General features: G+C 33.4%; 1 protein-coding gene across 1 annotated transcript in view; it reads right to left on the minus strand.

Moving 5' to 3' along the window:
• Nucleotides 1–13,131, minus strand: part of LOC129748273 (uncharacterized) — a 41,806-nt gene that overhangs the window by 11,336 nt on the left and 17,339 nt on the right. Inside the window, exons 7-8 of the mRNA XM_055742813.1 lie at nt 4,022–5,228; nt 7–21 (exon numbers count right to left, since the gene is read on the minus strand). Coding sequence (XP_055598788.1) covers nt 7–21; nt 4,022–5,228 — 1,222 coding nt within the window. The remainder of the gene's footprint in view (nt 1–6; nt 22–4,021; nt 5,229–13,131) is intronic.

Raw genomic sequence — 13,131 nt, forward strand, 5'->3', positions numbered from 1 at the left:
TAGAACGTTATGTGCCCCGGGCTGTCGACGAGAGGAAGAATAACAAACAAGGTTTATCTGGCCGCCGTACAAGAAATTGATTTTATCGGCCCTTTCTCTCTCTCTTTTTCGGTGGCAAAAGGACCGGAACTAGGCAGTTGGTACGAGCATGAAGATTATTGAAATAGGACAAAGGTTGTGTTTGGGTTTTTCTTATAACTCTATTTGACGGCCGTAGTAGTTAACTTATGTGTAACTTGTGTGTTTGTCGAAGATTAAAAGTAAAATGGAAATGTATTATCTTCCCAGAATAAAGACAAACTCTCATGATATCGTTTGTGTAAAATATAATAATCCTATAGAAAGCTCGAGATATAAAAACAATGAAGCACACAAATATAACGCAAAATGATGAAAATGACAAAAATGACAAAAATGACAAAAATGACAAAAATGACAAAAATGACAAAAATGACAAAAATGACAAAAATGACAAAAATGACAAAAATGACAAAAATGACAAAAATGACAAAAATGACAAAAATGACAAAAATGACAAAAATGACAAAAATGACAAAAGTGACAAAAGTGACAAAAATGACAAAAATGACAAAAATGACAAAAATGACAAAAATGACAAAAATGACAAAAAATGACAAAAATGACAAAAATGACAAAAATGACAAAAATGACAAAAATGACAAAAATGACAAAAATGACAAAAATGACAAAAATGACAAAAATAACAAAAATGACAAAAATGACAAAAATGACAAAAATGACAAAAATGACAAAAATGACAAAAATGACAAAAATGACAAAAATGACAAAAATGACAAAAATGACAAAAATGACAAAAATGACAAAAATGACAAAAATGACAAAAATGACAAAAATGACAAAAATGACAAAAATGACAAAAATGACAAAAATGACAAAAATGACAAAAATGACAAAAATGACAAAAATGACAAAAATGACAAAAATGACAAAAATGACAAAAATGACAAAAATGACAAAAATGACAAAAATGACAAAAATGACAAAAATGACAAAAATGACAAAAATGACAAAAATGACAAAAATGACAAAAATGACAAAAATGACAAAAATGACAAAAATGACAAAAATGACAAAAATGACAAAAATGACAAAAATTACAAAAATTACAAAAATGACAAAAATGACAAAAATGACAAAAATGACAAAAATGACAAAAATGACAAAAATGACAAAAATGACAAAAATGACAAAAATGACAAAAATGACAAAAATGACAAAAATTACAAAAATGACAAAAATGACAAAAATGACAAAAATGACAAAAATGACAAAAATGACAAAAATGACAAAAATGACAAAAATGACAAAAATGACAAAAATGACAAAAATGACAAAAATGACCAAAATGACAAAAATGACAAAAATGACAAAAATGACAAAAATGAAAAAAATGACAAAAATGACAAATGACAAAAATAACAAAAATTACAAAAATTACAAAAATGACAAAAATTACAAAAATTACAAAAATTACAAAAATTACAAAAATTACAAAAATTACAAAAATTACAAAAATGACAAAAATTACAAAAATTACAAAAATTACAAAAATTACAAAAATTACAAAAATTACAAAAATTACAAAAATTACAAAAATTACAAAAATTACAAAAATTACAAAAATTACAAAAATTACAAAAATTACAAAAATTACAAAAATTACAAAAATTACAAAAATTACAAAAATTACAAAAATTACAAAAATTACAAAAATTACAAAAATTACAAAAATTACAAAAATTACAAAAATTACAAAAATTACAAAAATTACAAAAATTACAAAAATTACAAAAAATTATAAAAATTACAAAAAATTATTAAAATTACAAAAATTACAAAAATTCCAAAAATTACAAAAATTACAAAAATTACAAAAATTACAAAAATTACAAAAATTACAAAAATTACAAAAATTACAAAAATTACAAAAATTACAAAAATTACAAAAATTACAAAAATTACAAAAATTACAAAAATTACAAAAATTACAAAAATTACAAAAATTACAAAAATGACAAAAATTACAAAAATTACAAAAATTACAAAAATTACAAAAATTACAAAAATTACAAAAATAACAAAAATTCCAAAAATTACAAAAATTACAAAAATGACAAAATTGACAAAAATGACAAAAATGACAAAAATGACAAAAATGACAAAAATGACAAAAATGACAAAAATGACAAAAATGACAAAAATGACAAAAATGACAAAAATGACAAAAATGACAAAAATGACAAAAAATGACAAAAATGACAAAAATGACAAAAATGACAAAAATGACAAAAATGACAAAAATGACAAAAATGACAAAAATGACAAAAATGACAAAAATGACAAAAATGACAAAAATGACAAAAATGACAAAAATGACAAAAAAGACAAAAATGACAAAAATGACAAAAATGACAAAAATGACAAAAATGACAAAAATGACAAAAATGACAAAAATGACAAAAATGACAAAAATGACAAAAATGACAAAAATGACAAAAATGACAAAATGACAAAAATGACAAAAATGACAAAAATGACAAAAATGACAAAAATGACAAAAATGACAAAAATGACAAAAATGACAAAAATGACAAAAATGACAAAAATGACAAAAATGACAAAAATGACAAAAATGACAAAAATGACAAAAATGACAAAAATGACAAAAATGACAAAAATGACAAAAATGACAAAAATGACAAAAATGACAAAAATGACAAAAATGACAAAAATGACAAAAATGACAAAAATGACAAAAATGACAAAAATGACAAAAATGACAAAATGACAAAAATGAAAAAAATGACAAAAATGACAAAAATGACAAAAATGACAAAAATGACAAAAATGACAAAAATGACAAAAATGACCAAAATGACCAAAATGACAAAAATGACAAAAATGACAAAAATGACAAAAATGACAAAAATGACAAAAATGACAAAAATGACAAAAATGACAAAAATGACAAAAATGACAAAAATGACAAAAATGACAAAAATGACAAAAATGACAAAAATGACAAAAATGACAAAAATGACAAAAATGACAAAAATGACAAAAATGACAAAAATGACAAAAATGACAAAAATGACAAAAATGACAAAAAATGACAAAAATGACAAAAATGACAAAAATGACAAAAATGACAAAAATGACAAAAATGACAAAAATGACAAAAATGACAAAAATGACAAAAATGACAAAAATGACAAAAATGACAAAAATGACAAAAATGACAAAAATGACAAAAATGACAAAAATGACAAAAATGACAAAAATGACAAAAATGACAAAAATGACAAAAATGACAAAAAATGACAAAAATGACAAAAATGACAAAAATGACAAAAAATGACAAAACTGGCTTCAAAAAAATTTAAAAACAAATCTTCTAGTTTACGAATATTTACGGAAACTTGTTTTTGTTAACGAGCTTTGATCACCGCTAATTCTTATTGGCTTTTCTAGTTGATGCTTTTCGGCTTCACCGAAAAGCATCAACTTGAAACTTGTTTTTTCACCATTTCATCGGATTAAATCGTGTTCCAAATGAATACACAATTGTTAAAACCCTTAGTTTCGACGGGATTTGTCTGGGATTGAACGTTTCATGATTTATAAGAATCCAGAACAATTTTCTACGCAGAGAAATAGCGATCTGTGCGTACTTTATTTATTCGATGCAAAAACTGACTTTGACTACAACTGCGCTTAAGTGTGAAGAAAGATTTAAATCTTCTTACACAATTTGTCACCAGTCGTTAGTATATTAAAAATGCTACAATTCATCAGAATATTTTGAATTTATGTTCCTTATGTGAAAATGCTACAGGGATTTTAAAGTTTTTAACTAAATATTATTGTTTAGTAATTGTTTGTTTTAAAAAATTTTAAGTTTAAATAAAATTAATTTCAACATATGAATAGTTCGGTTCTGCCACGCCCACCTACATACACACATACATGCGATACATACTTCTTGATGTCCGGCTTCAGTTCCCACGATTGATACGGCAAATTGCTGTACCGGTTAGCGGCAAACCCGAAAGCCCCCAGCCGTCCGATGCGGAATTGAATGGTCAATCTGTCTTCGTTGAACTTCACATCGTGTATGTCCCTGGTGGACCATTTCCCAACGTAGTCCTTGTCCTGGTCGACCATCAGATAGTTGCCCACCTCCAGGATGTCCCCGTAATCCACTTCCTCGTCATCGGAGTCAAATTTACTCTTTTGCACTTTCTTGCTGCCCTTCTCACCCTTCTCGCGGTGGCCTCGTTCCTCGGATCGAACAATCTGCACCGCACCACGGCCGCTCCCCGGTTCCGGTTTCCCGCCAGTTGTTACAACGATTTCCTCCATCTTTACTTCAAACTTTGGCGTCTTGGTCTCGATAAGCTCGTCTAGGTCTTTCATGAACTTGGAAAACAGGTATTGTTTCTTTTTCGTCTTGTTGTTACACACACTGTCGTTGTCGGAATCATCGTAATCCCCCTGGTCGTCGGAATCTTCCTCCTCCTGTACAGATGGATAGCTCAATTTGTTACGTCGGTTGAAGATTTTCAAGATTTTGCCACCGCTGCCGGGAGGAAACAGATACGATGGGATTTGGGTTTCGTATATGATATTCGTCAGCGCCATCGAGGACGGAGCTTTGGCAACTTTTTTCTTCTTTTCGCGGGACAACGACTTTTTCCCGCCTTCGAGCAGCAGCAGGTGGGTGGTTTTCTTTTTATCCTCTTGGGGAATTATTTTTACGGTGTAGTTTTGTGGCAGCTTAGGGATTATGAAATCCGCCACGATTGAGCTCAGATGAACATGTGACGGTATGTCGAGGATGTTAAAATCTTCGACGTATTTGGTTTTTCGGTCCCGCACCGACTTGACTTTCCGGGCCCTGGCCGCCTGAACCATTTGTTTGTGTTTGTCGAGATACTTTGCGAAGCTGGGGTCGGATTCGAGCGTTTCCTCCATCAGCTCCCAGCGGCAAACGGTCGGTGGCTCGAACCAGAATACATTCTCCGGCAGCTGAACCGTTATCAGTGCCAGTTTGTCGAGGTTTTCCTCCATCTGTTTGATTTCGGCCTCGATTTCCTCGGGCAGTCGCCGTACGCCGGGCTGGGGAGCAGGAGGTGGACGATACGGTTGGTACCACTTTTTGCGAGTCAGCTCTCCCGGCTGAGGGACTGTAAAAGGCAACAAAAAAAACCAACGTTGGTCGATTAATTCAAACCATAACAACCGAGCTTTGACAATGTAAACGATTAGCAGGGGTATCGTATTCCAGCTAAAATGTACGGGAATATATTTTTTAAGTGGAAAACAAGAACCTTCTACATTTTCCCTCGACTCTTGAGTCTTGAATGAAAAACTCTCTTTGTTGCAGATTTATTGTCAATCGGAAGCATAATTCGTAGGTACTTCGAGGTTTCAGTAATGTTAAACGAACACCGGTTGTGCTTTCTGATTTTTGAGTTTCGATTTTTGTAAAAGGGGGAGATAAGGGCATTATGGCCACCTTTAGAAGGACGCTTATTTAACCATGGAAAACAGCAATAATATATGCAGCACCTTAAGAAGGACACTTATTTAACCATAGAAAACAGCAATAATATATGAATTACAACATTGTTTCGTTTTCAGGTACTAAAAAGTCTATTCCCGGGAAAGTAGGCGATGGTTTGTTGTTATCGCACAATTTTTTTTTTCGCTCCGTCGTAGTGAAAACTAATTTTTTGAAGGTTAAGAAGTTTCTTACTGTAATATTGTGATTTTTTCTTGCATAAGTGGATAATGCATAGTAATCAATAATTGCATGTTTAATTGTTTGTGACCGACCCGATTCTCCGTTGGGGAGGAGTAAGCCATGACTTTTGGAAGACGGACGCGTTTTTCTTTCTATCTGCCAAAAATTTAATTTAATTATCGATTAATTTGGAAATTCTAAGTTTAAAAGTGAAATATCTTTGTATAAGTGCTCGACAGAAGTTTCCTATGTGTTTTTGATACTTTTTGCTTTATTGAAACCTTGTTGGGGAGCGTGGAGTTTCAAGTTTGCGCCCCGAAAAGAAGTGAATCATGGGAAGCCCATCCACAAAGTTGGTTGGCGGAGTGAAAACTGAAAAATTAACCTGAAACTTATTTTGATTAAGTGATTTAGAATTTTTGTGACGAACAATAAAGCACGGCGGCCGTATCATTGGTGGAAGATACGATTGTTCTTAGGGCGAGGGTTCGACAGTTTTGGGAGGGAGAGTATTTGTCTTTGATGAATTGATTGGAGGAAAAATATTATACCGTGAGTCTTGGTCAAATTCTTTTGAAAAAGACCCAAGCATGAGTGTCGAAACCATTGATCCCCCGGCTTGAAAATATGTTTTTCGGAGAGTGAATCCTACCAATCCAGTGGCATTGATTGCGTTGAGTGTTGCATCCTGGAAAAATTAAGTGGCCTACACACGTGCAAAATGTGACATACATAGTTTTTTTTTATTTTATCTAGTTAAATTTTTGGCTGAACAGTATCGGTGCTTTTTGTTTTTTCATGATACTATAGCACTGGCCTGCAGGCTGCAGCACCGAAATAAAACATGTTCGCGGAGCATGAGGCGCCGTCATTCGCAAAAGCCGCTACAGGGCTACTAGAAGGAGGCAGTCATCATAATGACAAAGGTTGCTTTGTTTTGCATCATTTGGTGAGAAATATCCAATTTACTTTTTCCATATTCGCTCTTCACTTGTTTTCTCTAAATGTCAACAAGATTTTATAATTTCGTTAGACAACACAATTCAACAGAAAAAAAAATTTGAAAACACATCAGAACGAAAACATCAGAATGTAATGTAACTCAAAATACGAAAGTAATATTTCCCATGTTTTCAAAACATCCGCATAATTATTTCCAAATTTAACAATATGCCTTCTTTTTCAGACCCTATTACTACAGGGTAGCATACAAACAGTTTTATAAAGGCCCATTATTGTTAAAATCTACTTTGGGTCACTTATATATATTTTGAGTATAATATTTATGCCCATTGAAATTTTTCAACAACTTGGACCTTGATGGACCTTATCTAATATGAAAATTCAAAAGTCATCAACTACACCTTCCTTCTTAGAGAAATAACAAGTTAAGAAAAAATATTTGAATTTTTTTTATGAGCAATGAATAAATGTAATCAGGTGAGAACTTTAATATCCATCCACATTATTTTTATCATATTTTTTGGCATTGAAATCTTTAAACAAGGAAAATATTTTTAAAATTTCAGTGCTCTATTAATCATATTTTTTCTCTTTCAACTCTTTTCATGAGCGAGTATTGTCGCTATAACCATATGGTCGATGACCCGAGATGATGGTACAAAGGATTCAAAGTTAATTATTGTAAAATTATTAGGGATTTTTTTCCTGAATAATTGTACTGATAACTTTAGTATTTTTAGGTATAAAAACCTCATTTCCAACCGTTGATAGAAGAATGGCAAGGTCCATCAAGGAGCATAGAAATATCTTAGCGTCTAAGCTTCCAACGAATAAATAAAAAATATACACGGGAACGTATGGTACTGTTGTCCACGTTTCTTCCTCCTTTGTGTTCCAGTTGTCTTTGTGTCTTTGCGTGTGCATAAGAATTACGTCAGAAACTGTAGATGTCACCTGAGACGTTCACATTCCAGGAGAACGGGAATTTAAAAATCTGGGCAACGTGCTTTACCGCCAATACATCTTGCGTCCCCAGCAAAACCTCAAAAATGATCCCTCATCATTTGGAAGTATTTTAACAACAAGAAGCGAAACGCCACCATCCCCGCAGATGTGAATTTTAATGGTGTCACTGCTAGTAGTCCAACCGAATCGGCTAATACGTTTGCAGAATTTTTCCGAAGTGTGTGCCGCCGGTCGTGGCCTAGAGGATAGCGTTCCAGTCTTCTAAGCCAGAGTCCATGAGATCGAATCCCGATCACGGCACATATAGTACTCTTTCTGTGGTCTGGTGGTTTTAGCATTTGTAAGATGCTAGCCATAATATCCTTGAAAGATGTAGGACGCCTTAGAGTTAAGTAAATTAGATCTCTACAAAGAAACATGAAGTTTCACTGAGATCCTATATGTGTGTGTTCGTTTTTAAAAAAAAAAAATTTCTCTGCTGATGTATGCCAAGACAACAACTTACTAGACTCTTTGCCATCTATGACATTAATTTGCCCTTACCGCGCTTCTCTGAAGAAGATGTTTACGAAAAGTTGTCCGCTAAAGGTTCAGGTCCTGACTGTATATCGCCATCGATTTTAAAATATTCTGCTGCATCTGTAGCTGGTCCGATTTGCAGTGTTCCAAATCGGTCACATAATGAACGATCGTTCCCTTGCGCATGGAAAATCGCGGCTATTTCTCCAATATACAAATCGGGAAATACGCACAACGTCGAAAATTACCGTCCCATCTCAATTTTGAATTCTATCTCCAAAGAATACGAAGCTTTGATGCATGAAAGAATGTTCTCGCCGCCCGTTTAACCTTCCATATCCGAGTCACAACATGGCTCTGTGAAGAAGAGGTCGACTGTTAGCAACTTGATGCTAAATCAGCAACAGCCTAGAAAAAGGTTGTCAAGTGGACTCGATTTATTTCGATTTTGCAAAAGCTTTCGATCGAGTCCCGCACGATATGCTTATCAGAAAGTGGGATCGACTTGGGTTCAAGTTGTATCTCACAAATCGCTGCGCTTTCACGAAAATATCACGATCTGGTATATTCGAAACCTCGTCAGGAGTTCCTCAAGGAAGCCACCTCGGACCGCTACTTTTCATTACATGTGTAAATGATCTATGTGGATCATTCCACTCTGACAAGCTCCTCTAAGCTGACTGATCTGAAGCTTTTTAGGAGGATTCAAAGCAGTATAGATTGTATGGCTCTGCTAGCTGGTGTCGCTTGAACGGGATGCAGGCTAATGCATAAAAATACAAGGTAGTGAATTTCACCCACTTACAAAACATCGTCAATTTTGACTACCGCATATCTGAAAGTTATCTGGAAAACGTAAAGTCCATATTAGATCTCAGAGTAAAGATTGATAACAGGTTCACATTTGCTGAACACATTTCAATTACTTCCGCAAAAGGTTTTTAGGCATTAGGATTTCTGCGTCGAAATACAGAGGATTTTGACAAAATCTATGCGTTGAAAGTTGTTTACTGCACAGTACGAAGCATTATGGAATACGCTGCTCAGATTCGGGCTCTTTTTCAGAGCACACATTGTTATCGCCTTGATCGAGTTCAACGTAGATTTATAAGGCATACTTTAAGACGCCTTCCCTGGACTGAACCGCTTCGTCGCTTGAAAAACGTCGTACCGAACTTCAGTAAACTTTTGTCTTTGACACCCTGACTTATCGTATGGACTTTCCTTACATACTCCAGCGTGTCAATTTATACGTATCCACGAGGACACTCCGACAAAGCCAGTTTTTTTAGATACCTTACCACCGTACAGCGTAAGGTCGAAATCACCCAATCGACAAATGCTGTGAACGTTTCAATGTAGTGTTCCATCTATTTGATTTCATTGTGTGCAAACGTAAATTTAAACTAGACATATATAGAAAAAATTAGTTACTTAAGAAATTTGTCTGTATGGTAATTCCTTATCCAAAGACCAAGTAATAAATAAAAAAATAAATGAGCTCTCTTCCATAAAAAAAGATTTATTGATCAATACATTTTTGAAACGTTAAATACTCATACCAACGTAAATAAATCGATCCATCAAAAATTGTGAACGTTTTAGTATGTATTTCTAAGCTTCGATTTGATGTTCATTTTGATAAAATCGATCAAAATTCAACTGAGATATAAAACAATGAATTTATAAAATAACAAAATCTTCATAGGGGTTAAAGAGGGCAAAAAATATCGCTTCTTAATATCTACTCATTTTAAATGATCCATTTCAAATGGGTTTGAGTGTTCGAAAACCTTTCAGCTCGTTTTATGAAACTGCACTAATTTTAAACCTCATGTTGTTAAGACATATCAGAAAAATAGCTTTTTTCTGGGGGATTAAGGACAAATAACACCTCACTGAAATGGCTCCGGTCAAATCACCCGGCAGATTCAAATTTTTGAGAAAATTTCATTTCTTAAACCTGCTGTTTCGAATTTTTTGGATTATGGGACCTACTATTCTATTTTGAGAAAAAAAGAAGAGAACTAAGTAAGCCTTGGTTGAGTGCGGTCGTGTTTTTCTGCTCGTGCATTTTTTGCGTTTAATTTTTCGGGGGAAATATAAATTTATTACCAGAAATTTCTTATCGTAGTAAAATTCGATTTGTTCGGAGTTTAGGTGGTCTCAAAACCCAGGGAAAATAAGTGACCAATAGTGTTCACAAGTGCGAATGGCATCTTTAATTTACACCGTTTGTATCCTTACAGCTGCTGTTGTTTTTCTCCAGCGAAGCATTCTTGTAGACTCTACTTTGTGCTGCCTTTAAAGCTTATAATGTTAATAGTGATAGTGAATAATGGAGGTTTTTGTGAAATTGACCACTACGAATAATTTTTTCAAGTAAAACATTTTCACTCCCGCAAGCATCGCAAAAATTGTGTTAAGTATGTATCAACCACGTATAAACGGAAGAGCATATTGGGAAGAGCGGAATAGCTGAGATTCGATTCCCCGGCAGTGAAATGGTTTTTGTGTTAAATGGTTCCCAAAAGTGTGTATTCGGTTCTGATTTAAGAATCAATTCACTATTCCAATTAATTATATCCAATTGATTGTTTCTTGCGTGATGAGTAATGAGCAGAAAAAAATGAAAGAATGGAAAAGAAAGGCAAGATGAAAGGGGTAAAATTTCGTCGATCATTGAGGCATTGCTTGCTATGATGTGTTTCTGAATGCAATCGGTCGTAGAAAAACACAAACGCCAGAATAAGTGTGGAAGTCATTGCAAAGCTATAGGTCCACGTTCAAGGAGTTGGGCAAAATTTATCATGATATTATGATAAGGATCTGGAGTTCAGGTTGCCTGGGGTATGAGATTCAAAACCCATCATTTGCGGTAGGTTAAAGGCTCAAATTCTGATATGATGATGATCCTATAGCTAGATGTGTCATCCTCATGTCATTGAAATCTATTAAAAATTCAAAACATTTTTATCCTTTTTTTTTTTTTAATTTAGCCCACAAGTATATTTCCTGGATATTTTTTTCTATTTCTTTTTTTTTTTGCATTTTTCATGCAGAAAAATGTGAGGGGGTAATAAATTTTATGAAAAAAGCCTTTCGAGCCTTAAACAGACCTCGAAAGGTTTCATGATCTACTGATATTTTCCGTTTCTCTTTTTTATTTGCAAGAGCGAGTAAAGGCGCTCTGTCCTTGGTCGATGAACAGAAATGATTGTACACTGAAATCCTCAACAATGGGAATAAAAATTAAAACTTAGGAATCATGTTATTTATATCATTAAATTCTTCAAAATGCTTTTAATCTAAGGTTTAGTATTTCTGTTTACAAGATAAATCATTTCCAGCCCTTCTAGAATGGGTCTAGTGATTGGCGGAGTTCCTTCACATTACGCATGGTTACTTCATCAAGGAGCATTTTTCTTAGCACGGTTCCAACGATATTGCCCATTTGAAACGTATGGTACGTATCCACGTTTCATCCTGTTCCTGTGTTCCAGATGTCTCTGCGTTCTCTGCTCCACAGTGGGCCAGGCCATTTCATGTTTTCTATTATTTTAATGTATTTATGTTATCATAATAGAAAACATGAGCAAAGACAAAAAGGATAATAATAATATTTTATTATTCTCCGGGATCGGACATAAGTTCTGGCTGTGAAAGTACGATTAGTGATGGGACCAACTATTCTATTTTGAAATAGAATTTTGAGGGGCCCGCGAAAAATTGTTCCGGATCCCCGAAGGCTAAATCCTACATTGTTTGTATGTCAAATCTAGATTAAGTGTTTTTCTAAAGATTTATATATTGATTACTGATTTATAATAAGTTTATCGTAATTAAATATTTCACATCCAAGTTAAAAAACTGATTCTTCAACATTGGGTGTTCTAAAATAATAAAAAACGAATTTTGAATTAGAGATTCTTCATCTAAATATTTTCAAATAATTATCCTGATATCTATAACTTAAAATGTACCTATTCTAAGATGTTTAAGATTCTAAATTTTTGCTTTTAAGTTGGAAGTAGGCTTTGACTGGTTCGGAGCGCACGCGTTTTTTTCGTCGCGTTCGTGGAAAATTTTCAAAACTATTAATTTTCATGTGGAAGTTGGAAAAAAAACTTCAGAAACATCTAATTTATAAACCTGAAAAGGTGTTCAGTGAATCTAGTGTCTCACCAATTATCACCGGAAAGGGTGGAATATCAGATTTCAATAGTTTTTATAAGAAGTAGCACTTAGGGATCGAGGGCAATTTAAAATTCCTTGTGAAGTACATGGTGATTGGAGGACATTTGGAACTCATTGCCAGCTGCACAAAGCTTTAAACAAGTTGTTTAATAGTTTCAATGGAAAATTATTTTATAAAGCCTACAGTTTATTTGGTGTTTGTAATGAGGGAAAAAATTGATACTGGTATGAGACACGCGTGGTTTTTGTTTTTGATGCGACTTTGAAGGAACAGTGAAATGTGGAATAATGTTGTCTCAGGAAACAGCACCAAATGAGGCATAGTGAAAAAGTGAGGTAACATGAAATGTGGTGCAAATCATCGAAATTCTTTTTAAAAATATATGTCATAGCTTACTAGCTACATAAAGTCTGCTATCAGTGAACACATATTAAGGTTTCATACGAAAATAATGCCAAGAATGAAGAAATTCGAACAATGGTCGGCTGTTTACTTTTCGTTGTCGGTGCTGATGATTGACGAAGTTGCTTCTCAAGACATGTCCGAACGTTAATTCAAGATCTGAAAGAAAACTCGATATTTCCATTTTCCAGCTTTCCTTCTTTTTATTATTTGTTGCTAAGACGACACGTTTGAGTTTTGGGCTACTAGGGCTACTATGATCAATAGATTTTCGTTATTTAAATTGGAGCTAAAA

Source organism: Uranotaenia lowii, chromosome 2 (assembly GCF_029784155.1).
Source record: "Uranotaenia lowii strain MFRU-FL chromosome 2, ASM2978415v1, whole genome shotgun sequence".
NCBI lineage: Eukaryota > Metazoa > Arthropoda > Insecta > Diptera > Culicidae > Uranotaenia > Uranotaenia lowii.